Source organism: Leptinotarsa decemlineata, unplaced genomic scaffold, assembly GCF_025532065.1.
Source record: "Leptinotarsa decemlineata unplaced genomic scaffold, Ldec_3_MD MMD2_tig00000008_RagTag_RagTag, whole genome shotgun sequence".
NCBI lineage: Eukaryota > Metazoa > Arthropoda > Insecta > Coleoptera > Chrysomelidae > Leptinotarsa > Leptinotarsa decemlineata.
Window position 1 is genome coordinate 11,432,251 of NW_027412537.1, and position 11,455 is coordinate 11,443,705.

At 33.6% G+C, this 11,455-nt stretch overlaps 1 protein-coding gene across 2 annotated transcripts; it reads right to left on the reverse strand.

Annotated features, from left to right (window-relative positions):
• Positions 1-788: 788 nt before the first annotated feature.
• On the reverse strand, positions 789-11,077 carry LOC111505136 (general odorant-binding protein 72-like). 2 transcript variants are annotated; one of them, XM_074171061.1, is made up of 7 exons: positions 10,923-11,077; positions 10,789-10,864; positions 9,282-9,334; positions 3,696-3,731; positions 3,509-3,620; positions 996-1,066; positions 790-946 (listed from the first exon to the last, which is right to left on the reverse strand). In XM_074171061.1, the coding sequence occupies exons 1-7, from the start codon at positions 10,974-10,976 to the stop codon at positions 929-931; spliced, it is 420 nt and encodes a 139-aa protein (XP_074027162.1). In that variant the 5' UTR covers positions 10,977-11,077; the 3' UTR covers positions 790-928. The 2 variants fall into 2 exon arrangements, with proteins under 2 accessions (XP_074027163.1, XP_074027162.1); XM_074171062.1 differs by lacking the exon at positions 3,696-3,731 and having other exon boundaries at positions 789-946.
• Between the last annotated feature and the right edge of the window lie 378 nt (positions 11,078-11,455).

The following is an 11,455-nucleotide window of genomic DNA, read 5'->3' on the forward strand; positions in this document are numbered from 1 at the left end:
TCCTGCAGCTGAAAAAGCAAATGCGCCACTGGAATCAATGAAGTCGCCCCGGAGCGCCAATTAATTTTTATTGTTGTTTTTATTTTATTTTTATCGTTGTTTTAAATTCATAACTTAATCAATTCAACAAACTGTTTCTGTCAAACAAATATAACTTGTATTATGTATTGAGGAAGAATATAATGGAAAAAGTTCTGTAGAAGTAATGAAAATAATTATGTGTCATTATTTTATTAACGAGCAAAACTGATTCACAATTTAAATGGAGTTGGCATTAAACCTTGAAATTCAAAAAATTACCACACATATTGTACTGAAGTTGCATGTTATTCCGAAATGTTTGTACCATTGCGATATGAGCTCGTTTGTGAATTACCGAACAGAATTGTTGGTGCTTTCATATATTTGTCGTACTGGATGCCGGGCCACCTCATATATTTCGGTTCATGTATATTTATTCAATCGAAATCAACTATCATTTTTTCCAACTGCTATTTCCTGTGGAACTTCCATTCTCAGATTGGTTTTGGTAATTTTATCAATTGTTTCTTATTGTAATATATTGAGTACATAAACTGTAACATCCTGAAAATAATTTATTGAAATGAATAATCAGAGCCTTCGTGAAATTTTCTTTAACGATGAATAATTTCCATGTTCAATCTTTCCACACTACGGAAAGCTATTTCAGGAGCATAAAATCTGTTAGCAGTAATTGTTTGCACTTCAGATCAAAAATGTCTGAATACAAACTTTAATTCGAATTCGAGTTTCCTGTGATTCATTTGGAAACTTGTGCAAAATTTCCTAAACTTTTGTTTACTGAATGGAGAAATTAAACACTGTTGCCTCTATTCGATTTAATTAAACTGATACCTCGTTAATACATGATTGCAGTGACATTTCCAATTAGAATGAACTCGTTCAATCACGGAAGAAAGTATTTCTGTAAAAAAAATTGTTAGCTTTGGGTACTTGTCCAAATTCAGACTCACCTCCGGATTGCAGAAGTACATGCATTTTGATAACTCGTATGCTGCGATGCATTTATCATCGAGTGTAACGGCTAAAAAACGATAGATACGTGTTACTTTATCAAATATGAAGCATGACAACAAATTCTTTAGTTGGAAAAATATATTACTGAAATTTTAGGTACCTAATCTATATATTTTTTCAGCTGAAACTATGAATATGTATTCAGGACATGTGTACCAACATTGAAAATTAAAAAATTGCCAATCAAATTCAGCTCGCAAAATTTGAACATTCTCCTCATTTTCTGAACGTATTCTGTTTCAAACCTCGAACACAAACCTTCAAACCTTCGGTGTGAAATGGATAATTTACCTAATCGTTTGTAACTTTTGCCCCACCTATCATTCTTGAAATAGTTTCAATTGGTTTAAACAATTCATCATTAGCGAATAACTTTTGGTGGAGACGCATGAGACCTATCGTCGCATGGAAGTTGTGCATATGAAAGAAGAAGATTTTGTACATGATTCCCGTGGGTTGGGCTACCTATCGGGTGCGTCCCTAGGTGGCGGGGTCGCTGGACTCCCTATCAGTGACAGAAATAAGTAGGCTGAGAGGAACTGAAACTCCCTGAAAGCCTTTGCAAAACATGCCACCATGGACCAGCCTACCCAAGCTAAGGTGTAAGGAATCGTGCCGACAGCTGAATGGCCGCAGGTCACGAACGATCCCCTTGGGGCACTGGGCGAAACCTCATTGTAATCAGTCTACCTCTGGCAATGTGGGGTTCTGCCAGAGGTGACCAACTCTTCCCTTGCTACTCGTGGGAAACATATGAATGAAACAACAGAAAAAACAAAAACCAACCCCAAGGCTGGACAGAAGTGCCTCAATCTAAGGCGGTGGCTGTGGATGTACAGAAATGTTCACCCCAATATACCGCTTGGAATGAGGCTGGACATAGCAGATCACCTCCAACAGCAAGGGCACTTCCTGCGGCAGGCGCCAAGAGTTCCGATTTGAATAAAGTCAAGGAACCGGATTTCTCTGCAAGAAATCCCCCTCACTTGTGCACCTCTACGGAGGAAACCCCAAGAAGGTTGAATAAGCCACGCAACGACAGAAATATCGCTGCACCTTTCAAAACCTTCACGGAGGCCACCGTGAGACACTCAAGGTTGCCAAAAAGAGTGTGTGTTCGGCGAGTCTTGGCCTACACCTGCCAATATAAAGGAGATGTTTCTTAGTGACTTGTTCACCTTCCTGGAAAGGACAGGATGGACAATGACCTAGGAGTACAACTCCTCGGGAGGATGTACAATGGGTCACATGTGGCCGAAGTGCTGTGAGTCTACACCCACCCTCCATACTCTACAGATACAAGATACCAGATTGTACATGATCTCAAACAATTTAGAACTGAATAATTCACCTTCAATGACTTTTTTGTCTGTATAGCTGTACACAAAATGATCTGGGAATGATTGAAGTTAATTATTCTGGAAATCTATTGGAACTGTATTCGTGAACGAGTACTGCGTACATTTTTTTTATTAAAAATATTACAACGTTTTCATAAATTATGGTGTCCCTGTATGTCATTCAACCTTTGGTGTATAAAATATTGTTGTGAATGAACAGTATGCCAAACCACATTATTGAATGGTTTCCACGAAAACTAGATTTGTTGCCCCTTGATTTCATGTGTTAGAAGACCTGAGAAGTGAAGTCTACGGAACGCAATCCGCGTCTTGAGATTTACATATGAATAATATAAATTCAAATAACTTTATATTATTTTCGGAGTGAACGAGAACTTTTGAAATAAATTACGTCCAAGTTCCTGGATATTCGTCGAGAAACATTTTACAGTTCTCGAACATTTTCGTGAATTCCTGGTTTGGACATGTTTTCAGTGAAGTTGGTCAGACTCCTATATTAATTTTGAATTTCATCATAAACATCCTGTATAAAATGTATCTGATGTGGCTGAAAATGATGAATGAAGCTGAATAGAACTGACCGATATTTGATGAAAATCCATATCAAAAAACTAATCAATACAGTTTATTGTATGATTTTCACTATAAAAGGGTTTTACCAAAACCGCGACACGTGTTTCGCTATACAACCCTTTTATAGTGAAAATCATACAATAAACTGTATTGATTAGTTTTTTTTTGATGAATGAAGTATTGGCAACACTCGATTTAGGGTATAGACAAACACAATGTTGAATTTCGAAGAATTTCAAAAGGATTCTTATTGTTGGTTGAATGGTTTGCTTGATATTCGATTTTTTTTAAACAAATTGTCACCAAATTCACGTAGAACAATTTTTTTCATTCCATTTTTCATATCCGGCATTCATAATTGTATGATCATTATTGATCATACCCATTTATAACATACTCTTCATGTATTCCATCCGTTTTGAAATAATTTGGTTTTGATAAAATGTTACACCAGTTCGCACAAACAATTTCACATTCGTGAAGCAAAATATGAACTCATTTTGCTCTAAACGTACCAGCATCTTTACATTTTTCCATACATATCTCCGTCGGTCCTTTGAAACTTTCTGGTAGCTGTTTTACTTGAGCCATAGCAGATTCGTGATTGAAAGTATTATCTGGGTTCATCTGGAATGTAAAGAAACAAATAGAATATCAGCAACAACGAAAATGATACCTGCTTGAAACGAACATTTTACTCACCAATCTGTACATATTCAGGGCACAATACATATAACACTGAAAAAAATTAATAAATTTATTTTCTGGAAGCGAATTTCAAAAATAACATGATATAAAATATTGAATGAATGTCCAATTTGATCGACAAGAAATCGAAAATAATTCTAACATAAGGATGAATTGAAAGTTAACCAATTGAAAATTCAATGTTTTTATAGCTTCCTGAGTTCAAATATTCCAAAAGCTATTGAAGTACCAACAATGTACTGTAAAAATTTTACAGACATATATCCAGAGTGGATATTAATGTAAAATGACGAACGTTTCGAACCGTTCACTACGTTATAACTGTTCAATTCATCATTTGTTCTGATCGGTGTTATTGAAAAAAGTGAAACAAAATATCCACATCATCAGATAATCATAATTATTGAAGAGTATCACCAGTTTTTGATTCACCCTGTAGGAATTCATTAATCGACTATGAAAAGCCTGTTTTTGAAAGTGCTTTGAAATCCCTGAAAAAACCAATAATTTATTTATTCATTTATTTGTAATGCAATACTGTACAGGGCCTTACCCAATTTCAGAGCAGGAAATGACAGAGTGAAATAAATACATCACAAATAAGTGATTACAAACAATACAAACAACACGAACAAGTGACTATGAAGAGTACACATTTTATATTTGTAATAGGTGACCATACAATTATTTTAGGAAGTGGGATTTTATATCTGACAATTTGCAACTAAATATATCTAAATTATCGCTAAAAGAGTTTGTCACTTTACACATGGTATGGATCGGAGAATTCCCCAGAACATTTGTGCGAGACGTTTTTATATAGAAAGTACTCGGGTGACTGGAACAGATTCTAGGAATGCAAATTTTAAACTTTTCCAGTAATGTTGGGCAGTCAACTACACTTTTGATAATTTCATAGGTTAGTACAGCACTATTATATTCTAGACTGAAAAAGTTATGCTTTTGTAGCAATTCAGAGTGGGTTGTTCCTATTGTAGGATAAATGCCATCAGTTTTTGGGCTTAGCAGTTTAAAAAATCGTCGTTGAATTGCTTCTATTCTATTAATATGATATTGATGAAAGGTACTCCACACAACTGACGCGTATTCTAACTTTGATCTTATGAAAGTATAGAATAGTGTTTTTAAGGTCGAAGTTTCTTTGAAATCACTACTGTAACGTGCAATTAATCCGTACAAACGACAGGAGGAGGTTAAAACATTATCGATATGCCTATTAAATGATAGTGTAGTGTCAAATGTGAAACCAAGATCAGTAAATGTTTTTGGTCTCACAAGGGAAACGTTTTCTATTGAATATTTAAAAATCAAGAAGTTCGTTTTTAAACTGCAAGACATGACCTTACATTTACTCTGATTTAGCGACAAGTTATTTCGATAACACCATTCTACAACCCGTCCTACGTTTGCTGAGAGGTTCACACAATCATTAATGTTCTCGACGAGGCAGTATAGTTTTAGATCATCAACATACAAAAGAAAATATACATCTACAGTGTCACACATAAAGTCCACATCAAATGGGATTTTTATTTGTTCATCTCTTCAAGCAACTTTTGATATCTCCATTAGGTTGTGCTTAAAAAATGATGCCAAATGACATGCATATGACCGATCAAGTGATATTTCTTCCCTGTCCAATTTGACATTTTTTCCAAAAAATGTTCAGAAAAGCAGTTATTGCTCGAAATTTCGAAAATCGGTAAAAAGAAAAGATGATTGTTTTTTCATTTTTTACCCATATACCAATTTTCAGCTCTCTAGTACAAATTTAGTTCTTTTACAGTTTTTCGAAAATTTGATATTTGCTGATTTCTCAAATTTAGCCAAACCTCAACAAAGTTAGTGCTTTATGCCTAACTAATCTTTCCAACGCATTTTTATTACCAATTGCAATTCTAAATACAACTTATTTCGCAAAAATTTAAAACACCAGAAAAAATTATGCCAAAAATGATGCAAAGTTGATACAGTTTTTAAAAACAGATGAATATTTCACTTCATTTCTACTTTTTGCGAAATAGCTTGATACATAAGCATAATTAAAAAACAATATCAATGAAAAGTCAATAATTTATTCTTTACTGCACTTTTCAAACAGTTAAACTTTGATTTACTAATTACGAAAAATTACAACGAAATTAAACTAAGGGTACTGTGGAAACAATTGAACTGAACTGAATAAGCAAAATATTTTATTTTCATATGACATTTGTTGTATAACTCAAAATGTTGTTTATCAGTTTTAGATTTAAAATAGTTTATTCGTTTTCTAGTGTGTTGTTAAAAATGCTGAATCTTCAAGAGAAAATTTAAATCGTTTTAATATGCGGCGAGAATACCGGTCACCGACAAGTAGCTGATATTTTCAATGCCAGACATCCTGCAAGAAATATTCATCAGTCAACAGTTAGTAGGATAATAGCTAAGTTTAAATCTACTGGCTGGGTTGAGAGTAATTTTAGAAAAGCACATCAGCCTTCTAGACATACTGAAGAAGTGGAATTTGAAATATGTTTGGATGTCGTAGAACATAAAAAAACAAGTATTCAAGATATTGCACATAGAACAGATGTTAACCGAGAGAGTGTACGACGTATTTTACACAAATATAAATGTATGCCTTATAAACCGAAATTTATTAATACATTAAAAGAAAGGGATTTCGATATGCGCTTGTATTTTTCTTTTTGGTTTCAAGGGGACAAAAAAGAAAATTATCATTTTCCTTATCAAAATTTTATGGACAGATGAAGCGACCTTCTCTTCAAATGGCGTTGTGAGCTCGCAAAACTGCAGGTGGTGGGCAAAAGAAAACCCACATTTCGTAATCGAATGTCGATATCAATATTCGTTTAAGACGAATGTATGGTGTGGCATATTAAACGATCGAATTATAGGACCATACTTTTTTAGACAAAATTTAAATTCTGCGGACTACCTACACTTTGTGAATACCGAACTATCTGAAGTATTGGATAATATGCCCCTTCAAGTAAGAAATATCAGTGTGATGGTACACCTATTCATACTACAAGGGTGGTTAAAGAGCGTCTTCTGGAAATATTTAGGGGCAAAGTAATCAGTCGCAATATGGAACACTTTTGGCCGCCTAGATCTCTCGATTTAACCCCACTAGATTTCTTCTTGTGGGGTTACTTGAAACAAAAGGTGTATAAGCAAAGACCTTTTCGAGATATAAACCATTCAGAGGCAGTTATTGGAGAATGTGTTGTAAGCATGAAACCCCGTAGTATAAAGAATGCAGTTAAAGATGTTTCAAAAAGGACAATTGATTGCATTGAACGTGGTGGAAGGCACACCGAAATGTGACTTTTTATTTTGTATTTCTATTGGTATTCACATGGTTTAGGCATATGTTTCGATTTGATTCAGTGTTCTTGATTTAAATTATAAGTTTATTCCAACAGATGTTTGTTAGAATTTTTTACGGTTTAGTTTTCTAGGCAACAAAATCTAAATTGATTTCTAAAGTAATTTTGTTCATTCATACCTCATAAAAGATATTTATTAAATGTGAAATTACTTTCGTATAATTCCTTCCCTTAGTTTAATTGCGTTGTAATTTTTCGTAATTAGTAAATCTGTTTGAAAAGTGCAGTAAAAAATAAATTATTGACTTTTCATTGATATTGTTTTTTATTTATGCTTATGTATCAAGCTTTTTCGCAAAAAGTGGAAATAAAGTGAAATATTTATCTGTTTTTAAAAACTGTATCAACTTTGCATCATTTTTGGCATAATTTTTTCTGGTGTTTTCAATTTTTGCGAAATAAGTTGTATTAAGAATTGCAATTGGTAATAAAAATGCGTTGGAAAGATAAGTTAGACATAAAGCACTAACTTTGTTGAGGTTTGGCTAAATTTGAGAAATCGGGAAATGTCAAATTTTCGAAAAAACTAAATTTGTACTAGAGAGCAATAACTGCTCTTCTGAACATTTTTGGAAAAAATGTCAAATTTGACAGGGAAGAAAAATCACTTGATTGGTCATATGCATGTCATTTGGCATCATTCTCAAAGCACAACCTTATGGAAATATGAAAAGTTGCTTGAAGAGATGAACAAAAAAAATCCCATTTGATGCGGACTTTATGTGTGACACTGTATAACATCTGCGATATCATTAATGAAGGTATTGAAAAGCAACGGTCCCAGATTTGACCCTTGTGGAACACCGGAAGAAGCACTATATTCGGTAGATGTGAAACTATTGAGCCGAATATTATTGTTTTGGATCTCGTAGATAGGACTGAAACAGTGCAATTAAGGATGGAGATAATCCAAAGGCTACTAGTTTGTTCAGTAGAATGCCATGGTCAAGCCTGTCGAAGGCCTTAGAAAAATCTGTGTGAATAACATCAATTTGGGCCCTATGGTCAATAGTTTCAGCAATATATTGGGTTACAGTCAGGAGGTTGGTGACCGTTGAAGGATTTTTCATAAAACCGTGTTGGTTTATACTTATATTGCAACTTACACTCGTTCCAGCAGAATCTCAAAAATCTTCGCAAAGGTGCAAATAATAGAGATGGGCCGATAATTTGAAATACCTCGTCAATCTTCTTTCTGGAAAATGGGACATACTTTTGATGCTTCCCAGATCCTTGGTATTTCAGCCGATCTTAAGCAGATATTAATCAGTATAGATAGAGGACGAGCCAGCACAAGTGCACAATCTTCAAGGATGAAAGCTGAAAGCTGATGTCATCTGGACCAGTGGTCATTTTAGGCTTGAGCGACCTTAGTGCCTCGTATACTTCGTTTTCACTGAAGCTTGATGAATCGAAAAAGTGATTATTATAAATATCAGAGTTTGGTTGGAAGGGGGAAGAAACGGTATACGATTGGCAAAACTGTTCACGATATTAGAGGGCCCCTCCAGCAATTGACCTTCAAAATTCAGTACTTGTGATATTTTGGAGCTACCTCGTTTATTATTTATAAATGACCAAAATCTGTTGGGATCACCCCTGATCACCTGAAGATGATTGTGGATAATAACAATCGAAACGTCGTGAAATAACTTGGCTTGAAATTTCCTGATTTTTGGAATTTTTTGTTTAATTGTTCTATTTTTACTTGTATTTTTAATTCACTGTAATTTCATTTCAAGGTTTTTTGGCTTGATTCAATTGTTATTTTCAGCTTTTTTTTAAATTTTTTTTTATTTGTTCTTTCAGGGATTTCGATATGTACTAATAGACAATGGAAGTCCGAACTAATGAAATTCAAGCTTGTTTTCATTTTGCCAATCGATTGAAAGACATTTTGGCAGATTTTTCTATAGTTCTCATAAATATTTTATGAGAAAAACAGAAATTCACCTTATTTTTGAACACAGAGTGTATGCGAAATAAATCCATCTAACACTACATACTTCAGTGGAAAGATTTTTTATTTCGAATGAATTATTAAAAAACTGGTGATGCTGACAAGAACATTATAAAATTCCTTCGGGAATCATTGACCAGAAAAGACAGTTGTATGTAATAAATACAATCGTATGAAATCGTATACAAATGCATCCATATTTACCATTGCGGGGTGATCGATATTCCAATCTCCTTGGTGCATTTTGTCAATGTCCGCTGGAATTGAAAATAAATTGTACTTGAATGCGTGTTTGAATTTGCACACCAACAAATCACGTTTGACAGAATCAATGAGAGAAGGTTGTGAAAATTCATACAGGATGATTTTATTTTATAAATTCTCCACTTGACAACAAGAATATAATCAAAATAAATTACAATCAAATATGTCAAATTAAATCGAACGGTGAATCCAGATAACAATTAAAAGTTGAACCAAAATGAATTTCAACATACGGATGAAGACCACTGATGGAACTGATGAGGTTGTTCATTATCATCCAGAGAATCAAATGATTCAACACTTAAGAATCATGAATATATTTCGGATCTTCCAGTGACGTATTACTGATCGGAATTATATTTCAATGACGGAATGGTTCCAATTATTTCAGTGTTTCTCACAGAATATTTTGAACAACTACAATCTCAGTATTTGAGAAGTATGTGTGCTGATACATTTCCAAAATATGTTCAACGAAAGAGCTGCAGAATTCTGAACATTTATATTTTTACTGTCTGTGTCGTGGTCTGATATCCTACTTTTTACATAGTGCCAAGTTTGACCCACGTAACATTCTGAACATTCATATTCAATCTTATGAGTTGAGTTTGAATGCAGGTGTTGAGGGGTTTTTGTTATTTGATGTTTGAAATAACTTTTCAATATTGGCAAAAGTAATATTGTATTGTTTCTCATTTATAATTAGGGTCAGTTGAGTTTTTCAGAGAAGTTAGGTTCTTTGAGCTATTTTTGGCTGGTTGTGTGTAATATTGTTACTATATGACTCGACAAACGTCGCGCGTCGTTCTGCTATGTAAATCATTTTCATAGGGTATCAAATTTGAAGCCAAATCAAAATGAAGATAAAAAATGTCGTTATTTTTTTTTCTAGATAGAGACACAGTTCGGTTAGTTAATTTCCTCTCCAAAATTTCCACAGACATCTTAAGTTGAGTTGAAAAATAGCCTTAGCTGATAATCCGCTTTTTCACCTATTTATATCACCTAGATGTATTTTTTCACAAACTACACCTAAACGATTTGATCTCCACAAACTTTATTGAATAATATATTACAACATGTTTCGCTAACCATTAGCTATTATCATTTGAAAAAGCTAATGTTTAGCGAAACATGTTGTGATATATTTTTTCAATGAAGTTTGTGGAGATCGAATCGTTTAGGTGTAGTTTGTGAAATTACTATGGATCTTCATCAAGTAACGGCTGAATCAATCAGAAAAAATATATGTCTTTTTTTTATTCATTACAGTTTTTTCTAGTGAATGAAAGCATATCATTACTATTTTTACTATTATTGTTTTCATTATTGGATATTTTCACCAGTAATGAAGATATGAGAAATACATTTTTGTTGGTCCCTGAAGATAAACTTAATGTCCGAAAAGTCAGCGAAAACAGACCATAAAAAAGATTTTGGTACTCACCATCTGTAGCTTTGGTTTTGGGCTTACAAACGTTTTTGACCATTTTCACTGCAGCGTCCATTTGTTTTTCATTCAACTAAAAACAATGTTAATTGAAAATCTGACTGCACTGACTGCACGATGTGCTGACTTACCCCTGTAATACTGAGAATACCAAGCATCAGTAGAAGTATTGTAGTGTGCTTCATTTTGAACCTTATTCTATTGAACCAAAATTCTTCTGGGAAAGAAATGAATCTCGTGAATATTGTTGATTTTACAGGTTTATGAAGTATGAACAAACTCCACAGTAATTACTGAGAATAGTTACAGGAATGAGTTTTAATTATACTCATGATATTGACTGCGGATGAGGAGTTACCAATTATAAAAATTGTGGAACTAATAATTTATTGTCGATGTCTGAAACAATGAATTAGTATTTATTAAGAATTTCCGTGAAATTAATTATGGTGTGGAATGTCTATATTTTTTGTTTTCCCGAAGAGAAAGATGTAGGTGTATTTATACCTCTGAAGCTCCTGATTAACATGGGATAACTATTTAGAAAAAGTGAACTTCTATCAAGCTGACATTGCGAAAAATATATGTAGAACAACCCCTGTCGGTCTACATATATTGAGATTCAAGGTATATACCTTATGGTATAGATCAGGGGTCTCCAAAC